At 38.0% G+C, this 22,167-nt stretch overlaps 1 protein-coding gene and 1 long non-coding RNA gene across 4 annotated transcripts in view; one reads left to right on the plus strand and one right to left on the minus strand.

The window, feature by feature from the left end:
• Window positions 1-22,167, plus strand: part of Apbb1ip (amyloid beta precursor protein binding family B member 1 interacting protein) — a 105,463-nt gene that overhangs the window by 71,842 nt on the left and 11,454 nt on the right. The window contains exons 7-10 of the mRNA XM_046442268.2: window positions 133-254; window positions 7,832-7,918; window positions 10,259-10,402; window positions 14,452-14,562. Coding sequence (XP_046298224.1) covers window positions 133-254; window positions 7,832-7,918; window positions 10,259-10,402; window positions 14,452-14,562 — 464 coding nt within the window. The remainder of the gene's footprint in view (window positions 1-132; window positions 255-7,831; window positions 7,919-10,258; window positions 10,403-14,451; window positions 14,563-22,167) is intronic.
• On the minus strand, window positions 248-10,336 carry LOC124091299 (uncharacterized). 3 transcript variants are annotated; one of them, XR_006851319.2, is made up of 4 exons: window positions 10,223-10,336; window positions 7,358-7,626; window positions 4,103-4,243; window positions 248-3,823 (listed from the first exon to the last, which is right to left on the minus strand). It is a non-coding gene; the product is annotated as an uncharacterized LOC124091299 (long non-coding RNA). The 3 variants fall into 3 exon arrangements; XR_009226614.1 differs by having other exon boundaries at window positions 7,358-8,407; XR_009226615.1 differs by having other exon boundaries at window positions 7,358-8,410; window positions 10,223-10,306.

A 22,167-nucleotide genomic window follows, 5' to 3' on the forward strand; every position in this document is an offset into this window, starting at 1 on the left:
AGAAAAAAAAAAAAAAAGAAAGCCTTGATGAAAACTACAAAGCACTGGATTCGATTCAATAATAGCTTGTTTCTCAGTTGAAAAACCTTAATATCTTAGGTCTGAAAGAATGCTGTTTTCTTATTTCACCAGAGAGGTTGTTTGAAGACCACGAAAATGTTGTTGAAGTCTTATCAGACTGGACAAGAGACACCGAAAATAAAGTGCTATTTTTGGAGAAAGAGGAAAAATACGCTGTATTTAAAAATCCCCAGGTAAGATGGCCTGTATATTGTTAAACCATGTAAAGCATGAAGGAGATTTTTTTTCCACCTGTGTATAGACCACAGTATTATCTTGCAAAATATCACAAATACGTTCAAATGAATACAAACTCAATCTTTGGCTATATAAACCAAGAGCCCTTTGAAGGATTTAGAAAGAAAAAGAAATCCACTTGTTTTCTTTCATTCAGAATCCAAAACATACCTATCTGTGGTTGTCTAACCCTCCCCTTCTATCAGCATTTCTGTTGGGCTCCACTATATCTTGATGGCACTTGGCTACTAATGTCTTCTATTTAAAGATCCTGCCAGGTGAGGTGGTGCATGCCTGTAATCTCCCAGCAGCTTGGGAGGCTGAAGCAGGAGGATCACAAGTTCAAAGAGTTCAAAGCCAGCCTCAGCAAGTTAGTGAGGGCCTAAGCAAGTCAGTGAGACCCTGTCTCTAAATAAACCTTAAGAAGGGCTGGGGATGTGGCTCAGTAGTTAAGTGCCCTGGGTTCAATCCCCATACCAAAAAAAATATCCTCATATCTTTGTTGTTCATATATGTTACTTATTGATGCTGGGATTACTAAAGGGAACACCTAGAAAATGTACAATTTGTTGTGATTTCCTCCTGCAAACAAGTAAAAAAAACATTATTCACCATACTTGAAAATGCTTCCTTCAGGTCATGTGGTATGAGAAGTCTAAACCTTTTCCCACTGTGGCCTTGAGCAACTGTCATGGCATGAAAGTCATTACATGTTTTAGAAAAGTCTAAGAATGTTAGAGATGGAAGAGATTCCCAGGGTCATTCATCCAGACACTTTCCTTTTTACAGATACAATAAACAAGTCCTTTGTCGCTAGGGGCAGAATTAAGAGACTCCAAAGCGGCTCCCTCATGGGAAAAAGCTTTATTGTGCTCTTCTGGGGTCTTCTTGAGATGATATGGTGGTCAACTGACAACAAAGCATTAAGTACTATTGTTTGTGACAAATATCAAACACTAAAAGTATCAAGTTTTCAGCCTATAACGACCTTCAATACCAGATTTTATTGCCTGTATTAATGAGAGTACCATCTAAGCTGCTGTGATAAAGAGACCCCCTAAAACAGTGGCTCAATCAAACTAGAAGCTTATTTCTCAATCACATTCTGGTCCAGACATAAGTGGGTAGAATGGCTCTTCCGTCCTCCATATGTGACTCCCATCTCTGGGCCCAATGCATCTTTTCCACCTCCCATTTTCTAGTCCATAGGAAGAGAGGAGAGAATCAGGGAAATGCACAACCAGACTTCTGCTTAACATTCCATCAACCTGAAGACAGCTACATGATAATATTGAGCTACAAGAGATGCAGAGAAATCTGGTGTTTGTATGAATAATTATACACACAGCAAAATTTGTGGAATTAAATTCATGACTACCATTTTGGATAACTCTTCCACAAAGCACCTTTAAATAGAGTCCATAAAAATGGCACCCAGGAGTTGTGCAGCATGGCTATTATATAGGTAAGCAGAGGAAGGGGAGAATGAGTATTAGTGGATGTCTGCCGTCTGCCGAAGTGTCAAGTGAATTAATGCATCTATCATAATCATAACTGTATGAAATCGTACGAAGTGAACACACCTGGGTAACTACCACCCACATCAAGACACAGAACATTAATGGAGCTCCTCATGGCCCTTCCCAGTCTTTATTCCCCATTACCAAGGTGACCACTATTCCAATCTTTATTATCTTGGTTTTCCCCCTCTTTTTGACATTTATATGAAATGGAATCACACAGTCCTCTTTTGTGTTTAGCTTTTTCCCACTCAACTTTCATTTATGCTGTTGCTTATAACAGTAGCTCTTTTTCACCGTTGTGTTTTCATTCCATTGTGTGACTATATCAGTATATGTTTATTAATTGTGTTGTTGGTGAAAGTTTGACTTGTTTCTAGTTTATGGCTTAAACAAGTAATGCCAGTGAGAATATCTTATACGTGTCTTTTATTGAATGCATGTGGACATTTATCTTGCAGATAGATAGGTATGGAATTTCTGGATCATAAGTTATACTTTTTTTAACTTTAGCAGATACTCTGAGCAGTTTTTCAATATATCCTATAATTTGCTCTCCCTTTAACATTGTATGAAAATTCCTGGGGCTGGGGTTATGGCTCAGCGGTAGAGCACTCGCCTTGCATGTGCGAGGCCCTGCGTTCGATCCTCAGCACCACATAAAAATAAATAAATAAGATAAAGATATGTGTCCATCTACAATTTAAAAAAATGAATAAAAAAAAGAAAGAAAATTCCTGTTGTTCCAGATACTTGGCAGCCCTTGGTGTTTTGTTTTTCCTCTTAACTTTAACCATGCTGTGAGTGTGTAGTGGCATCTCCTTTGGTTTTTAAGTTGGATTTTCTCAATGCCCGTGATTCAAGTACCTTTCAAAATGTTTATTATCCATTTGAATATCCCACTTTTGTGAAGGGTCTCTTCAAGTCCTTTGCCAGCCTCTCACCTGGGGTTAAGTATCAACAAATACCCTGAGAGGAAACATGGCTCTTAGAAGGTCTAGATATCTCTTTGTGGTTTCTTTCTGTCTTGGATTTTGACTCTGTGAGTCTCTAATTGCCTCAATAGCTCTTCAAAGCCTTCATGCTGATTTTAAAAATTTTTTTTAGTTGTAGATGGACACAATACCTTTATTTTATTTATTTATCTTTATGTGGTGCTGAGGATCCAACCCAGGGCCTCACACATGCTAGACAAGTACTCTACCACTGAGCCACAAACCCAGGCCCAATACTGATTTTTTTTTTTAATCCAGCTTGTCTAGCTGGGTTTTTTTGTGGAGTTTTGGTTTACTGTAAGCTATTCTATCGTAGAAGGAAATAGAAATCCTCCTTAATGAATTCTTTTGGATAATGGTATGTTCTTAAAAATTCAGCAACTAGATTCTTTTAATCTGCAACCAATTTAAAGACCAAAACTAAAGTATAGGCATTCTTAAAATAGTCAGGTTTTTTCAGTATTTGGCTGAATTCTGTCTTCTGATCAGTGCCTTGCATAGGTAGTGGCTTCAGCATGCTGACCCCCAGAGTAAGAGAAGTACATTGTGCTGGTTCCCATACTGATGTCTCAGCCCTTAAAAAGGGAGGCTTTGTGATTTTGAAATACCTAAAATTTCCTTGTATAAGTTCTGTTGTTGAGACCCTTTGATGATTTTTAACATAAGTCTTTTTTTAATGGTAGATTTATGGTGAGAGTAAAAAGCCCTAGAGAAGTATATTTCCAGAGGAAGATTTTAATACAAATATAACCAGAAAATTCTTTCATTGAAGTGCCTTAGATTTTTCTCCTCAAGCTTTGTCTCAAGCTGGTAGCTGAAAAGTCCAAATAAACCTGTCTTTCATTTAGGCTGTTAATTATTTTTTTAGGTGTAATTGCCAACATTGGTATGAAATGATGAGTCCTGGGATTAGAGGAGCATAACAGGGAGCTTCTACTCCCAGGTCAGGGCCATGTCAGTGAGGATTCAGGCTTGATCTTCCTACTCAACTGGTCCAAATCGTGGCACCTCCTAGAACATATTTGAAGAGCTAGTAAGAAACAGTACATGAAGAATTGGATCTAACCAGAATCATAAAATGAAAAGACAGATTCTGAGTGACTTATTTAGTAGTCTCCACAGAAGTTGCCAACGTATTGAACATCTTCTCCATGTTGACCTGTATGAAGAGACTTTAATGAAATTTATTCCAACGGACATTTGTTTGACTTTCATAAACATTTATGGAGCATGTTACAGGTATAACCTTGTGCTACTTGTGGAGAATATGTAGATTAAGATAATCCTTACCTTTGAGAAATTGATAATCTAGCTGGAGAAACAGACGTGCAAAAATGTTTGACACAAAACTTCTAGGTTTAAGATGGGGGCCATATGGGATAAAATTACAGGATGGTATATACTTCAGATGAAGTCCCAGTGCACAAAATTCTGTGAACAGAGCAGAAGATCCTCAGTAATGGTCTATGATGAGAAGTGTAGTTTTCCAATTACTGCATTAGTTGGTAATACTCAAGAAGTTAGGGAAGGTATCTCATCAATAAAGCAGTAAAACAAGGAAGTAGGCAATTAAGTAACTCCTCAGCCTTAACCCTAAGAAAAAATATATTCTCCACATAGAGCCATGGTACTTTTGATGGATATGGCTTATTCCCACCACTCGCTGCCCAAGGGTCCAGGTGTGGAAAGCTTGGTCTTCAGTGCAGTGATGTTGGAAGAGAGAACTTTTGAGAGGCAGGACCTCGTGGGAGGTCCTTGGGTTAATCGGGGCACTGCTCCTAGAGAAGAGTAGGGGAGTTCTCATAAAAATGAAGAAAAACAGAATAAGTCCTATTTAATTTTCCTGATGATTGCTGCTATGCACTATCCTGTTGAAGAATAGGAATTAGTCTGGGTGCACAGATGCTGCAAGCTCCATGCTATAAGCTGTCATGGAGATGATTTGATCAGAACAGATACTGCTCTATTTGGAATTTTTCCAAAATGAAACTGAAAACATACAGAAGTGTATCATGGAGCCAAAGACAGAAGGTAGGGCCAGGCCTCCCTGTGTCTGGGGCTGGAGATAATGTTATTGAGACCACGATTAGCATCTTGGTCCCAGCCTTCCCGTGGACCCTATCTCTATCACACTCTGTCCCTGTCCACAGCTATGTCACTCCTTTCTCTCCCTGTAGACCCTCTTCCTCTGTTCTCTCCTTCATTCCCACACAGCCATTTATGACAATCCTCACACAGTAGCTCCATCTATGAATGGAGTTCAAACTTCTATGTTTGCATAACCTCTTTAAAAAGTTTGTAGAAACATGTACCGCTCAGATATTTGCCTGTTGACTTCTAATTTTTTCATCAGAAGTTTAAGCAGATGTAAAGAATGCAATGTCCAGCATATTGTAAATTTTGGAAGTTTTAAAAGGTATCGAATCCAATTCTGGCAGTTTAAAAAGTATCCAATGCTTACAGTAGTATTCCCGTGGCAGTTTGATTTCTAAGTATGAAGTATGAAGTTTCCTCAGAAGACTAGGAATGGAACCACCATAGGACCCAGCAAACCCATTCCTTAGTATTTAATCCAAAAGAACTAAAATAAGTGATATATTCATAACAATTTTTATAGCAGCACAATTCACAATAGTCAATTTATGGACCAGCCTAGGAGCACATCAACAAACAAATGAATAAAGAAAATGTGTTCTATATACACAATGGAATTTTAATTCATGAAATTTTAGCTGATACATAGAAACATAAAAATCATGCACATACATGTGGTACCATGTAATACCCATGTTTGCTATGTGTACACATTGTGTAAGGTTCAAACAAGGATATGTCTTCAGTCATCATTTATTTAAGGTTAAAACATTCAAAATGCTTTCTTTTAGCTTTTTGAAATGTCCAGTACGTTCTTATTATCTATAGTCATCCTACTGTGCAATGACACATCAGAACTTCTTATTTCTACCTAATTGTAATGTTGTGCCCATTATCAACCTCTAATTCCTACCCATTATCAACCTTTCCCCCTCCCTAGAGTTTTAATTTTAATCCTTTTTAAGTGTACCCTTCATTGGTATTTAGTGTATTCATATTGTTGTGCTGAACTGTTTCCTACCACATATAGCATTTTTTAAAAATGTTTAGTTGTCAATGGACCTTTATTTTATTTATTTGTATGTGAAGCTGAGAATCAAACCCAGTGCCTCACGCACACTAGGCAAGCACTCCACCATGGAGCCACAACCCCAGCCTCCCATATATAGCATTTTAATGCTGAAAAAAATTAAGAAGAACCCAAAGCTCTGGAACTAATTAGCCTTAAGTAAATCACATAATCCTCAGTTTCCTTATTTGTAAAGCAGCATTAGCAATAGTACCTATGTTCCAAAGTTCTTGTAAAAATGAAATGAAAAGCATACCCATAAAGCCTTAGCATAGAGTTCCCGCAGGTAATATATGTTATTTAGTATAATTAGTTATAATCCTCAAGCTAATCATGTAAAATTAAAATAGTTTCATGATTCTTATATTATAATCACAGGAATTCACAACATACTGTCTTTTGGAACAATAAGTAAAAGTAAAAAGATCTAGAAAAAAATACATTAAAAGAAAACTACTTTTCAGTAAGAATTCTCAAAGCGGGCTGGGATTGCTCAGTTGGTAGAGTGCTTACCTCGCATGCACAAGGCCCTGGGTTCAATCCCCAGCACTACAAAAAAAAAAAAAAAGGATTCTCAAAGGAATTGCACTTGACCTATTTCCCCTATTTAAGTCAGAAAATCACTGTTTTTACTCATTGCATTTCTGGGTTTATGCTAATTCTGTAGATCTGATTTGCCTGTAGTTCGATTCCTAACTTTCTGTCCTGTACACTTGGTTCTTAGACTACAGTGTACATAATAATCCAGGAAGGACATTGAAATGTAGGTGGATTTTCCCTGGAGATTCCAGGCCAGTAGGTTGGGAGCCCGGGAACATACATTTTATTAGATATTAAAGTGATCTGGGGGTCACATTTGGAGAAACACTTCTATGGTGTAAGTAAACATTTGTATCTAGATTCAGAAGGGTCCCTAATTTAGATACTGTGCTCCTGAGGTTTAATTTCTACTCTGAGTACATTTTTTCATGTATTATTTTATAAAATTCTATGCTTTCACATAGAAGTCCTCAATACTTAAATTGTGACAGTGGTCACATATAACATTCGCTCTGTGTGTGGGTACCTCAGCTGTACTGATTATGTAAAAATTAGTCCTTGATTGCTGATGATGTTTTAGAAACTCAAACACTTTGTTTTTAACTAGCTCATTGATATTCAGTATTAACAAGATTTGATGCATGCATCAACACAAACCATGCTCAGAGCACAGGCACCCATTTGTGAATGCTTTTGATCATGGTCACCCCCGCCTTTGTTTAGGCTGCTCCCTTCAGAACTGTCCTTTGCCCTCCCTCTTCCCTCAGTGGTTTCCAAGTAGCCCTCCATTGTAATGTACCCACCAATTTAAAAAAATAATGAAAGCAGTCAGCAACACTTACAGAAATCCAGAATTCAAGCTTCTCTTGAGAAATTAGAATCTCCAATTGGCAGGGCCCTGGGCTCTGGTGAGGCATGCACCAGAGAAGTTCCCCTCTTGTACTTGGGACATGAGCTCAACCTTCACTCCAGTCGGAGGCTCTTCCTGGCCCTTGAGGGTCTCTCAGCTTCCAGCATTTGAAACCAATGCTCTTGACTATGACATTTAAAAATTAAATGATGTCACATCCTTTGCTAGTGTTTTCTATCTCATTTCCTCATTGATTGTACACTATAAGAGGGAAGGAGAGAAAGTTTAGCTTTTACCTTGGTGATGCAGTAGTCACTCCTGCCAGTTAACTAGTGGTCAGCTGTATACACCAAGGTTCCCTGTTTATTTACGTGTACCTACGTCTTCTTCTACGACTTTGACTTCCTTGCAGTGTCTAGCCTAAGAATGAACACTTGCTGAACTGATCTTTTAATATTTTATTTAGAATTTCTACTTGGATAACAAAGGGAAAAAAGAAAGCAAGGACTCCAATGATAAAATGAATGCTAAGAACAAGGAATCCTTACTGGAGGTAAGCTTAATTTTGCAGAATGGTAGAAAAGAAAAAAAAAATTGCTCTATCTATTTTTAAATGATTTGCTCCCCAGAAGAATGGGAAATTCTGAGACATGCCCTGACATTTTAACTTGGCATTTTAAAATCAGATTATCACTAAATAACAGCTTTTTTAAATAATTAAGCTGTTCCTTTGAGTCCATTGTAATGAAGTGTGGCTTTAGATAACATAGTTTGCTTTTCATAAACTCATCTGCTCACTCATCTGTGTTTTATTACTTGAATGATCCACAGAACTCAGATGGATTTCTAAATCTTCTGAGAAGCTCCTCCAGCAGCCAGATTTGATAGGAAGTGTGAGGTGTGCAGTTAGAGATCTGATACAGGATGAGGTTCTGCCCAGTGTGCTAATGGGCAAGTCTGTGAACAATGGCTTCTAGATTGTATTGGATCGTCACAGAGACCCAGGAAGATAGGAAAAGTTCAGATGTCCAGATGGTGATCACTGCTAGGGAAAATTCCAGAAGTTCACTTGATGATTGTTTTTTTGGAAGACTCCTAATGAGTTTTTCCTTAGTAACTATGCTAAAAAAATCTCTGCTGTGTTCCCAGCCCACAATGCAGATGAAAGTATCAGGACACAGGTCACAAATGGGTATACTGGAGCCCCAGACAGGTTTTATTTGCCCCTGACAGAAGGTTGATTCTTTTCTTGAGTTAGTAGATTTTGGACATCTCTAGAAAATTCAGAAGACTTGGTGGTGCTTTGGCCCACATTTCTCCTGGGGTCAATTTGTTAACACTGAAGAGAGCTCTCTCCTGTCTATCAAAGTCTATCCAGGCCCCTATTCATGTTTCTCTTTCTTCTCAAGCTCTGTCAAGCCCTTACCAAGTGAACCAGACTCCAGAACCTTGCAAGCCATTCCTCTAAAGGTCCTGAGTACACGTTTGAAGTTCTGGTTCCTGGGGCTGTGGGCAGAGTGGGCATTTCCTAGTGAGATCCAACAGTAAAAGTAGAGATGTTCTTCTTGCACATACCAAACAAGACTCGGGGTTCAGTTAGAGGATATTAGGCACAGGTGTCCCTGACAATAAGGAGATAAAGGATTCTGAACACACCTAGCAGAAATGGAGACTGACAGACATGAAAAGGGAATATTTTCCTGACACTGCTATTTGTTTTTAATCAGTGCTTAGAAACAAGCTATCTGTAAATTGGGCACTGATTATGTAATGATTGATACAATTGCCTGAGTAGCCCTTATGAACTTGAAGGAGCTCTTTATTTGAAAGAAGATGGAAAGAAATCCTGGAAAAGATGATATTTTCTTTTACGGGCTTCTGGAATTTATTATGTCCCCAAAGGAAAGATTAAGGTTAGCATGTTAGAATTCCTATAGGAATTCAGCAGTATTTTACAGTTGGATGTGAAAAAAAATACAAAGTATGTTATGCTATGAAAAATAACACTGCCTGGTTAATTTGGGCCAAAAAATCTGAATAAATTTAACAGATTGACAGGTCAACTAAACTAATAATTGGGGAGAGCAAAATGTAACAAAAACATTCTCCAACTCTACTACATATAAATTTACTTGGGGATTCAAATTAAGTTGTTTGTATTTATAGGACCAAAAGAAAGAATATTGACAGTTATAAACAGAAAGCAAAAGATAGTTTGAGTTTTGAACTAAAAAGATAGAATAATATATAATTTTATTCTATTGTTTTTAAAAAGAAATGTTAAGAATTATCTAATCCAATGCAGATTTTGAGATTTTAAAACATACACCTAGAAAATGTGCTTTGTTTTTCCTTTCTGATATCATAGTGTTAATAATTTCTATCTCCATTTTTTGAAAACTGTCTCAAGAACAAAATATTAACTTATTTTATACATAGAATTATATAGTTTTTCTATTTATGAGCAGCAAAATAGTAATTTTTATTTACCTAGAAAGTAATCATTTTTCAATTTTTCAATTTATAATAACATATGTAGACTTTATTGAATGCTTAATTTTACATTATACCAAAATTTTACTAACAACCAACTTTATGAAGATTGGCTTATTATTCCGTTGGTGCATGTAAAGGAACCGAGGTTTAATGGTCCACAGTCACTGAGCTCAAAGGTCAAGAAACTTTGGTGTCCAATTCAGGACCCAGACTCTTGACCTCTGTGCTATACTTTCTTCTCTTTGGGCAAAAAGCATATACTGTAAACATCTGCATTCAATCAGAGTTGTAGACAAAATTGGCTTTCACTTTAAAGGCTAACTTGAAAGTTTGTGTAAATGTGAATAAATGTGTGTTTTACCTTTTGTGTTTTATGTCTTTTGAATCTCAATTTCAGGAAAGTTTCTGTGGAACATCTATCATTGTACCAGAACTTGAAGGAGCTCTTTATTTGAAAGAAGATGGAAAGAAATCCTGGAAAAGACGATATTTTCTTTTACGGGCTTCTGGAATTTATTATGTCCCCAAAGGAAAGACTAAGGTTAGCATGTTAGTTTTCCATTACTGTGACAAATTACCTAAGGTAATCAACTTAAGAAGAAGAAAAGTTTATTTTGGTTCACCGTTTTGGAGGATTCAGTCCATGGCCAATTATGCCTTTGTTTTGTGCCTGTGTTGAGACAGCACATGATGGCAGGAGTGCATGATGGAAGAAGGTCTCATCTCAGTGAGAAGCAAAGGAGAGGAGAGACCAGGGTCCCACAATCCATTTGAAGGGACACCACCAATGACCTAACTTCCTCCCACTGTGCTCCACCCCCTGAAGGCTCCACCCCCTCCCAGTAGAGCAACAGGCTGGAACCACACCTTTAACATGAGGGTCTTTGGGGGACATTCCATATCCAAACTGTAGCAATCAAAAAGAAACAAAAATAGCACAATAACAGCAACCCAAAAGGAACAATTTAGCAAGAAGCATTTCATGGAAGTAAAACTACAGAAACGCCTCAGGTAGCAATTTGAATATACCCATTACTGTTGGGATCTGTGGTACTAATGTTTATACAAATACATATCCTACGAGACAGAATTACTGGAATACTTTTGAGTTTTCCCATAACTCTCTCTCTCTTGAAAGTGATATAAAAGTAAGTCATGTTTCAAAAATTAGGGCAGAAGCAGTTTTCTGGAGATTGTTTTGTTACTTTCTGTCTATTTATGAAGACCTTTTTCCTCCTGAATTCACTTTCTTGTTCTATAGTCCTTGTGATAAAACTTATTTTATCTAGAATCATAGAGGTATTGGAAGTCTTAATAAGATCTTCACTGAGATTTTATCCCTTACACTCTGAATATTAAAATTGTTCTCTGAGGTATATGCATTTCTCTGCCTAATTTAACAGAGTACTTTAGATATAGTTTAGCTTTTATTTGTTGAGTTGGGATTATTACCACAGTCCATAAGCATATAGTAAATCCTTCTTTGAAATGAAATCTTAACATTCATTATGCCCATTAGCTTTTCCTGAGACCTTTCTTAGTGGTATATTTCCATCTTTTGTTCATCTTTAAAAACCTTTAGGATATACCACGTATCTGTGTCTGGGGTAAACCAAATCCAGGGTACCACCAAATGGCACATTTATGAATTGCAGGCTTCCTCTGATAAGGTTTAATCCACATTCCCAAGCAGGTGAAGCAACCATGAATGTCAAGGTCTGTCCCCATTAGTGAGGAAATTTATAATCTGTGGAAGGGGTGCAGTAAAACTACTGCTTCTCCCTTAGCCTCTTGTACTCTGGTCTCAATCTTAGAACCGATACTTTCCCCTCTGTGCCATCTTCATTCCAGTCCCACACCAAGGATTTAACCCAAAAATAACTTTTGTATTATAGAAATTTTTTGTCTTGAACATTTAAATATAAGCAGTATTTATAATTAAGCCTTTAGAATCTATTTCCTGTGATAAAAATTAGAAGAGTACACATTAGATACCCTCTCGTTGCTGCCATTGTCATTGAGATGTAGGAACTAATGAGCAAGTCCAGGAAAAGAATAAGAAGTATAATTTAGAAAAAAAAATAAGCAAAAATTCTCATTGTTCCTGGTTGATATGATTGTCTACTTGATGATATGAGAAATTCACCTGAAAACTATTAGGAGCAAATAAATTTACCAAATAAGAAATTGTTTTCTTTTCCAAAAGCAACATGCAAATTAAACATAATGCAAAAGATTCCATGCATAGTAGGAATGAAGAATACAAAATACCTAGCAATAAACTGAACAAGAAATGTTCAAGATTTGCTTATCATAGAATATAAAATTTAATAAAAGAAGTGAAGTAGAATTGAATAAATATCAATGTACCATATTACTAGAAGAAAAGATACATGTCCCCAAATTTTTCTATAAATTCAATGTAATCTCTACCAAATTTTCAGTAGGATTATTTTTACTTAAAATTCACAAGCTGATTCCAAGATTAATCAGAAAGAGATACTGTTCCAAAACAGACTCCTAAAATTGTAATGAAATTTGGGCTAGAACCTGTTCTCCCAAAGTTCAAAGCATTAAATAAAAATAACACAGGTAGACAGGAATAGATCACAGAAAACTCTCTCTCATAAGGGAAGTCAAAATTGGCATTTGCAGCAGTGGGAAACAATATGGTATTCAGTAAATAGTGATGAAATAATTGTGTATCCATTTGGAAAAAATAGTTTTCCTCATCACTTCATGTACCAAGTTAAATCCTAGATTGATTAAAATGTCCCTAGGAAAAAGATAGTATAAAACCATAGAAGAAAATAACGGTTATTATTTTCATAATTGGGGACTGAGGACAGCTTTTTTTATAAGAAATAAAAATGCAAAATTATAAAGAAAAGAATCTTGACAGATTTGACTATATAGAATTGTTTTAAGTTTCTTGTGGTCAAAGATACCAAACAAGATATTAAAGACTAGACTCAGGGTTGGGAATATAGCTCAGTTGGTAGAGTGCTTGTCTTGCATGCAAGGCCCTGGGTTCAATCTCCAGCACCACACACACAATAAAAGACTAGAGTCAATGAGTACATTTACAGCATGTATAACCTAGTATGTATATCCATAATAAGAAGAAATTTCAAAACATCAACAGGAAAAACATAAATGTGCTGTGAAAAAATGAGAAAGAAAGCCATTGACCATTGGCATGCTGACACTATCTATAGTCCCAGCTACTAGGGAAGCTGAGGCAGAGGAGATCTTGAGCTCACAAGTTTGAGACCAGCCTGGGCAAAAAAAATAATAATTTAAACAATTAAGAGTTGTTTGTAGCTGGCGGTGAGGCTCCGTGGTAAAGCACTTGCCTCGCATGTGTTGAGATCCTGGGTTCAATCCCCAACATGGTTAAAAATACGAGAAGAAAGAAAAATGGCAACGCTTATTAAGTGAGAATTCTCAGAAAAAGAAAAACTAATAAAGACTGAACAAAAGTTGTTCTATTTGAGGCTGGAGTGTAACTCAGTGGGAAAGCACTTGCCAAACAAGCAAGGAGGCCTGGGTTCAATACGCAATGCTGAAAAAAATTGCACATATATATATATATATATATATATGAATGTATGTAGGTGGGTACATCTAAACACACATAGTAGAGAAATGTTTACTCAAAAAACATTTGGAGGAACATTTGCACACTCTTAACTGTGGTACCTCAGAAAGGAGTATGAAAAAGAGGTGGTGAAAGAAGGTGTACATTTTATTATATTTTTAAATTATGACAAGTATGCATTATTTTATCATCAAAAAAATTAAAACTCCAAGAAATCCAGAAGAAAATAAAAATAAATAAATAAATAAATACACTACTATACATACAGGAATAATTGCATACCAAGGTATAGCAACCTTGCCCTTTGTTCTTAATTCACTGACAATGTTAAGAACTATATAGAAGGCAAAGCAAAAAATAATAATAATAATGGAACAAATGTGTAATTGAAGTGTAACCAAATGTGTAGATTAGAGGTTGTATCTTACCAAGGCAGAATTTCAGTGGAGGAGAGGCCTCATGTTTCCATGGCAACCCCAAAAGTAGTAAAGAGAAAGCAAGAAAGAGACCCTTTTTCTCAGGAGGAAGTGCGTGGAGTGCATGATAATTTACTGAGCATCTCATTTCCCTCTCGTTGTTCATCCAGAGGGGAATATTTTAAAATGCTCAGTCACAAAATCTTTCACTGACTTAGAATGGCGAAGGCCAAAATGAAATTTCTGACCAGGGGTCTCCCCATCTTGACTCATCCAAAGCCACATCTGGAAGTCAGCTGGTTCTGACTCTGGGAGTCCCTGGGCTATAGCAACAGTGTCACTTTACTGCATTTGGGGGCATGTGGTCTTGCCTTTGTTGAATTTACTCCTTTACCTTTTATGCAAGCTTGACTTAGAGAAAACTAACTGCATGTGGTAGATGTTCATATAAATTATCAAAAATTCAATATTTTCTCTACTAAAATGAAATCCTTTTTTGTACCACCAAGAATAACCTTGGAAAATTATTAACTGTTATCTCAATTGAGTTGATTTTTTTCCCCTCTCTTTCAGACATCTCGAGATCTGGCATGTTTTATACAGTTTGAAAACGTCAACATTTACTATGGGATTCATTGTAAAATGAAATATAAAGCACCCACTGACTACTGCTTTGTTTTAAAGGTATGTGGTAAGAAGTCCTTCATTTAGATTTCTGAGCGATTTGGTTAATATTTTCTTTTCAGGAAAAAAAAAGTAAAATGTTGTATAGTTAACCATAAATGTAACATAGTATATTTTTTACTATTAAAGCAAAGTAGGGGGGCTGAGGTTGTGGCTCAGTGGAGGAGCGCTTGCCTAGAAGTGTGAGGCACTGGGTTCCATCCTCAGCACCACATAAAAATAAATAAATAAAATAAAGCAAAGTAGGGAAGGGGAAAACATTTCTGTTCTTTTAATATCTTTATTTATTTTTATGTGATGCTGAGGATCGAACCCAGGGCCTCACACATGCTAGGTGGGCACTCTACCACTGAGCTACAGCCCCAGCCCCAGGGGAAAACATTTCTATCAACTTGAATCATTTCCCCTAAGCCTGCTATCTGGACCTAAAACTTCAAAGTAAATCTATCTGGGATTCTGCCTCACTGCTGAAAATAAAAGTTCCATATTTTGAAAATTTTAATTTATAAATTAATTGATGAAACAGAAAAGTTTTCAGTTCTTTATTTATTGGACTCTTTTTATACTGTAAGAAGTTTTTAGAAATTAGGAACTTGCCAAGATTTTCTAGAAAAAAATAGCAAATAGCAAATAGCAAATATAATTTTTTTAATTATTACTAGGTTATGAAACTTTTTAAGGTGTGTATTGTCAAAAGGTAGTGTATATTATCAAAACCCTATTATCAGGGTTTTGGCACCATTTACAGGTTTTTAAATTGGAATCTCAGATCAGTTAGGTCAGTAGATGTGTTATGCTTATAAACCACACATGTGACATATTGAAGATCTTTAGACCTACAGAGTTCTGGGGTTAGGACCATGGTAAGTTTTTGTTCCTGGTTGTTCTTAGTCAAATCTTATTATTATTCAATCATATTTAATAATTTTGAGACTCTGGAAACTTGCTATCATTTATTGTAATCAAATAATAATTGGTTGAAATTGTCACCTTCATTATAGACTCATATTTATAGTTTTCATTTAGACATCTTAGCCCTCCTTCTCATTATGGAACATCTACTTTTAGCAATTTATAAATGATATTAATAATAACAAACACTATACCAGCTTAGTCATCCTGACTCTTCCCCAGTAGTTCTCAGTCTGGGGTATTTGCCCCTCGGTAGACATTTAGCCATGTCAAGAGACATTTTTGATTATCAGAATTTGGGGCACGGAGCAGGTACTACTGGCATCTGCTGGGAGTGGTCAGGGTCCCTGCTAAATATCCCTCAAAGTGCAAGACAAGCCCAGGCCAAAGAATTATCTGTCTCCAAATGTCAACTGTGCTGCTGCTGAGAACCTCTACCCTAGACAGAACAGCCCCAGAATAACTGCTGTGAAGGGGCTGAAGGAAGGGAAAGGGATGCGTCCATTCACTCACTCACTCATTTAATATTTGTTGAATGACAGCTATCTTCTGGGCACTGTCCCAGGTGCTGGGAACACAGAAGTTTCATGGAATTTGTATACCATGTAAGGGAAGTGGTTATGAACAAAACGCAAGTAATGTGTCCAGGTAATTAATAAGACTGTGGATCGGTATGAGGCAGAGTAGAGGATAGAGGGCTTGTTTGGATGGGATGATCAAAGAAAGGCAGTGACATTTGAGAAAAGATGTGAACGAAGTGAGACAGCAAGAATCCCCTGGAGGAGGAGCATCCCAGGAACAAGACCAGTAAGAACAAAGTTCCCAGGAGAGGTCAGTCTAGGCCAGAAGGAAGAAGAAGGTGGCTTCCGGTTCTTACATTTCTTGTCTGTTCCTTGTATAGGAAGGATAATAAGAATAATGGAAACATTTATGTAGCATTTAGTTTACTTTGCAGATGTGGAACCTGAGCACAGAGACTCCCTGGCCACTAAGTGGGCCATTATGAGTCATTATGAGAACCCAGATTGGTGGCTCCAAGGCAGTTCTCTCAGACACTGCTCACTAGGCCACCATAGACCTGGACACAAAGCACTGTGTGTCACCCTTCTGTCCACAATGCCACCTGTCCTTGAACTATGTCTTCTCTGCCTTCCTATCTGACCTGGTGGTCCTTTCTTGGAATTCTAAGACTCTGAGTGATTACCAAAGTGGAGGTTCTCAATTCCATGGGGACATTGCAACACAGTTCATCTCTGAACTGTTGTCCACATTTCTTAAATAGGGAAAAAGTTTGAGGAAGAGTTTCTGAAATGCTGCCCAGTAAATTGGCTGAACTGAAGTCACTGGAGGCTTGTTAATATGCAGGTTGCCAGGCTCCGGATCCACTAAATCAAAATATTTAAGGATGAAGCCCAGCAATCATTTTTCCTAAGCACAGTCAAGTTTTGCATGTAGTATTAACATGTGTCTCAATACTAAATAACAATATTCAGGGCTTATCTGGTGAAGAAATATCCTTTGAAGTGGCAGATGGAAGGGATATCTAGTAGAAGAGACCAAGGACCAAATCCCAGGACTAGGATCCAGAGACCAGAGCAGGCATGTGTAGCAAGAGAAAGACAAGATCTCAGACCAGAGGTCCCTGGATGGAGATTTAGACAGTCAACAGGATAGAGACTGTATTTTATATCCTGTTTCACAAGTTTGTGACCAGGTCCTATAATCCTAAAATCATCTAAATTCTTTGACCTGGGAAACCAGGTTCTCCAGGGCTGCACCAAAAATCACAGTTCTGAACTAGAATTTAAAAAGCTCTCCTATATAAGGAACCACCATTGTCTTCTGGGAAAAATTATGTTTTTATGGAGATCTTTAAAGAGATAGTGGAGTCCCATGGAAAGAGCACTGGAATTATGCCACATGGCTCACCTGTTACCTACCCTTCATTCTGCTAGATTTTCTTCACATGATTTTCATCATGTGAAATTATATTACTGCTTTGCATTTTCATTGGCTTTCTCCCTGAGCAGGGACTCTTTTATTGTCGCCACCACTTTGTTCTAGAGCCTCAGTCAGTATTTGACACATTGCAAGAGCTCAGTACACATCCGATGAAAGGTTGGATGGGTGGATGGATGGGTGGATGGACAGATAGGCCCCCTTTCCCACTGCGATCTTTGAAACCTGGTTCTAGCATTGGTAACATTAAGGGTAATAAGTTCCTAATAAGTAATAAGTTCTTAATAAGTTCAGGGGTCAAGTTACTGAGTCTTTTCTCACATTATTTCATTTAAGCTTTTCTTGACCCCTTTTGAGAGGTACTGTCACCCCTATATCATAAAAATGGAAACAGAAACTCAATGAAGGTTCATGAACTTGGCCAAAGTTATTCAAGCTCATTAGGTACAGAAATGTGTTCTCTTGAAAACAAACCCTCTTTACTACCTATCTTAACTTTCTTAGAACTGAGCTTCTGGATCAACCTTCCCCATTACTCAACCCCTTTTCTAGCTTGCTCAAGAGTCGTGCCACATTTGAGGTTGTTCACTTGAGCGAAGTCACTCACTCTAATTCTTGAGTATGATCTTTGCTGACCTTCTAGGTCATTCTTGCCTTCACAGATGTTACCAGTGTTTGTCCTGATTTCTTCTTAGTCTTCCACCTCATCCCCAGACATCTTCAACACTCTTCTCCAGTGGTCTCACCCACAAACATGTCACTCAGCCCACTTAGCTGACGAAAACAGTGAACAGGACTGAATAGCTCCAGTCACTTCCCAAACTTACTGAACACAGAAACTGTCCCGTTGCCAACTTTCTTTCTACCTCAGAGGCTATGATAGCACCCCTGGGGCCAAGACACCAGCGACATCATTTTGCTTTAGCATCTCCAACCTTTTGCCAGAGAATTCTCCCCCTTGGGCCACGAACATGTTCAAGCATTCCTTGGTTTGGGATTCCAAGTCATCCCAGTTTTATCTGTCCCACCCTTTCAAGCAAAGGGTGGAGATGGCCTCTTCCTTCCCTGGAACTCAGATTTACTGAGTCACATGGTCTCTGTGTCCTCTTTCACTCTGGGAGGATAATTCACTTGTTCAAAAAAATTTTTTTTCAAATCTACTTTTATTCAAGGCCCTGAGATACATCAGTGAACAAAAGAGACCTCTGGCTTTGTGGAGTCGGCACGCTAACAGGCTTATCCCTCCAGTTCTACTGAAATTCATCGTTAAAATTTCCAGCAAACAGTGCTTTCCCCAGTCCTCAGGCTTCTGGACCTCTTGACGTCTTTGGCACGGGTGACCACTCCCTCATTTTATCATCTTCAGCCTGGACCCCCCTCTATCCACCTGCCCCTGTTCCACTTCTGCGGGTTCCTCCTCCTCCCTCACACACTAGAATATTCTCTATTGTTCTTTCTACATTTGGTTCTCACCACACTCCTGCTCTCTCTGGGAGGCCATATTCCCAGCCAGAACTCCAGCTGTCATCAATGTGAAAGTCATTTCCAATCAGTGGCTTGTAGACTCACCTCCTCTCCTAGGCCCACACCTGCAGTAACCACATTTCCAGTTGTCCCTCAACCATGACCTGCCAGACAGTAATTCCAACATCCTCTCCATCCTTACAACCTTCTTCTTCAGAACCTCTCAAGATTAATGGTGCCATCACCCACTGTAATAGTTTCCTAGGACTTCCAGAACAAACAACCACAAGCTGTAGGACTTAAAACAATAGAAATTTATTACTCTCATGGTTCAGGCAATCAAAAGTACACAGTCAAAACTGGGGAATGAATCTATTCTGTGCCTGTTTTCTAGCTTCTGGAAATGTCTAGCAATCCTCGGCATTTCTTGGCTTGCAGCTATAAAATGCCAGTCTCTGTCTGAATTGTTACATGCCTACTTCTGTCTGTGTGTCCTAGTCTCTGTTTCTTCTACTCCTTTGGTTCAATAGGACACCAGTCATATTAGATTTAGAGCCACCCTAATTCATCATGATCTTATCTTCACTTAATCCCATGTGCAAAGACTCTTTTCCAAATAAATTTACATATACAGGTGCCGGGTGCTGGGATTTCAAGATCTCTTTTAGGGCAGACACAAACCCATCATAGCCACCTACTTTACCAAGCTAGAGTCAGAGAGTTATTCAAACCCTGAGGCAAAAGCTCTTCTGATTTTTCATCAGAGTCTCTCATTCAGCCCTCCTTCTGTCTACTCATATTCCCCATGCCAGTCCACCTTCCTCATGGCCACCAGTTGCTTCCTGCCTTACTCTGCTATTTTAAAATGTCTGGTGGCCCCCAATGCCTGGAGGACAATTCTAGCTTGAATCAAGGCCTTTTATTCCAACTCCTCTCTCCTCCTGAGTTTCTGTCTCTTTCCATGGCTCCCAGACTGTAGCCACACAGAAATTTTTGACATTCCCTGAATATACTACATTTTGTCACCTCTTCAAAAATCCTTTCTCAGACTCTGTTTTTGAACTCTTACTATGAAATGTACCATGTCACAGAGCAATCGCGTTTTTGTTGGCTTATGTCTCCCCCAGTCCCTGTTCCTCATTTATGGGATGAGCTGTCTCCTCTTCTCTTTGTATACCTAGGGGTCAGTGTATTTTTCAACACCCAGAGGTACTGGTTGAATGAATGGGACTTTTATTGTAGTTACAGTTCTGCTGCTACCTTTGGCCTTGAACAAATTGCTTAACCTCTCTGATGCTCCATTTCCTCATTTTGTAAGTTTAGAGGATCTGTAAGATCCCTTGTCAGTAACATTCAGCAACAGCCCTGCCCTTTGTGTGCTACACTGCATGTCCTGAGAGAGCTTCTCTCTTCTGATGGTCAGGAGCAATCAAATCATTGAGGAAGAATCTGGTCAGTGCACTGACCCAGCATTTTCCATAAATCCCTCTGCAAAAAAGTTTTTAGTCAAAGGTTCAATTAGGGAGTAAGCTGCTAGGTAAGGTGTCAGGACTGGAGAACAAGGGCTTTGACTGGCTCCATGATGTTCTGGACTCCTGAAAGATTTCTGCATTATAAAGACAACACAAAAGGAGCCTTGTGTCCTTGAGGGAGCTCATCTTAGACTCCCAAAATCTGAGCACTGCAGAGACCTTGGAGATCTCTGTTTAACCAGTGTATTTCATGGAATAACCACATTTTTCTATATTTGGATGCATAACATACTTAAGAAACTGTTGCTTGTGCTGCTTAAATGGATACTTCTATACAAACAATTGCTTTGTGCATTTCATTGCAAGCTCAGTTTACAGTCTGCTCTGATAATTTCATTCACCAAAACAAAACAACAACAACAACAAACAAATAACAAACACTAAACTCAAGGTAACAGTGTCAACATTTAACATGTTTCAGAATAAAAAAAAATTGCTTTCTAAGAACAGTTGTAAACATTAAATTACTGGAGAGAACAGGGCTTGCCCCTCTTCCATGACATCAGAACATAAATGCTGTTGAAGATTAGGAAGCCATGTTTCTGGTACTGAAAGACAGGGCTTTGTTTGGTTTTGCAGATTTTATTGTTGAAGAGAATGCTGCAGGCATTTGTGGAATGTCACCGTTCCATCTAATAAGTGCCTGGCTTGTTATATTTTTCATCAGTCTGACCTTCAGGTTAATTAATGCAACAAATCCTTTTTGCTATTGGGCCACATTACTCGAATTGATAGATTTTTTGTTTTAAAGGCCTCCAAAGAACATGAATGTTGGAGTAAGATTTGCAAAACTAAAATCGAACATTCAGAATTATCAAGAAAGCTCTGAATCACAATTTAAAAAATGAAATGAGCAGTAGCCATCTCAAGGTTTTTGCTGCCATCTGCCGGCCAAACTGGAAAACTACAGTAGCATTCAAATATAACTCAGGAGAGGGAGTCCATGATACCTAAGCAAATAGGAACTGACCATTCTACAAGAGATGCTGATCCAAATTCTGGGGGCTGAAGGACCTAGATAAAGGAAGCAGTATATTTAAATACTAAAAATCTAAAAGTAGATTTTTGTCAATCGGCTCAATTTTTGTGCCGTATCTTTAAATTATGGCATTTTGGCTTAATAGCTTAATATGAATACAGAAATTCTAGGTGGTAAATCAAGAGACATATACTAACCTCTCTGAGCATCATTTATAAAACCAAAAGTTGCTAAACTTTTACCAAACTCTTTTTTTAATCGATTTTATTATTTTTTAAATACACAACAACAGTGGAATGCATTACAATCCTTATTACACATATAGAGCACACTTTTTCGTATCTCTATATATAAAGTATGTTCATGTCAATTTATGCCATTATACATGTACTTTTTTTGCATTACAATTCTTAATACACACACACACACACACACACAATTATGTATATTTTTGTTCTTTCTGGTCAACAACAACAACGTCACAGGATGACTCACTGGAAAGACCAGCAGGGCAACTGGTCTAGATGCTGCCTCTCAGGTTCCAACTGAAGTTCAGGGCACAATGGCCTTTGCTGAGATCACCTTTGGAAATTAGCCATTTCCTTGGAGGTCAGTGATATGCTATAAGCAAAAGAGGAGGGGTCTGTGCAATCACCTACCAGAAGATTTGGGCAGTTCTGCTCTTTTCCTGATCACTGAATTTCACAGCTGCTTCCAGAATTCTTGGCATCTCATTCCACTTTCAGTACCATCCTCAAT

The sequence above is a fragment of the Marmota monax genome, unplaced genomic scaffold (genome assembly GCF_021218885.2).
Source record: "Marmota monax isolate L192 unplaced genomic scaffold, Marmota_monax_Labrador192_F-V1.1 WCK01_AAM20220418_F8-fsc00072, whole genome shotgun sequence".
In the NCBI taxonomy this organism is placed as follows: Eukaryota; Metazoa; Chordata; class Mammalia; order Rodentia; family Sciuridae; genus Marmota; species Marmota monax.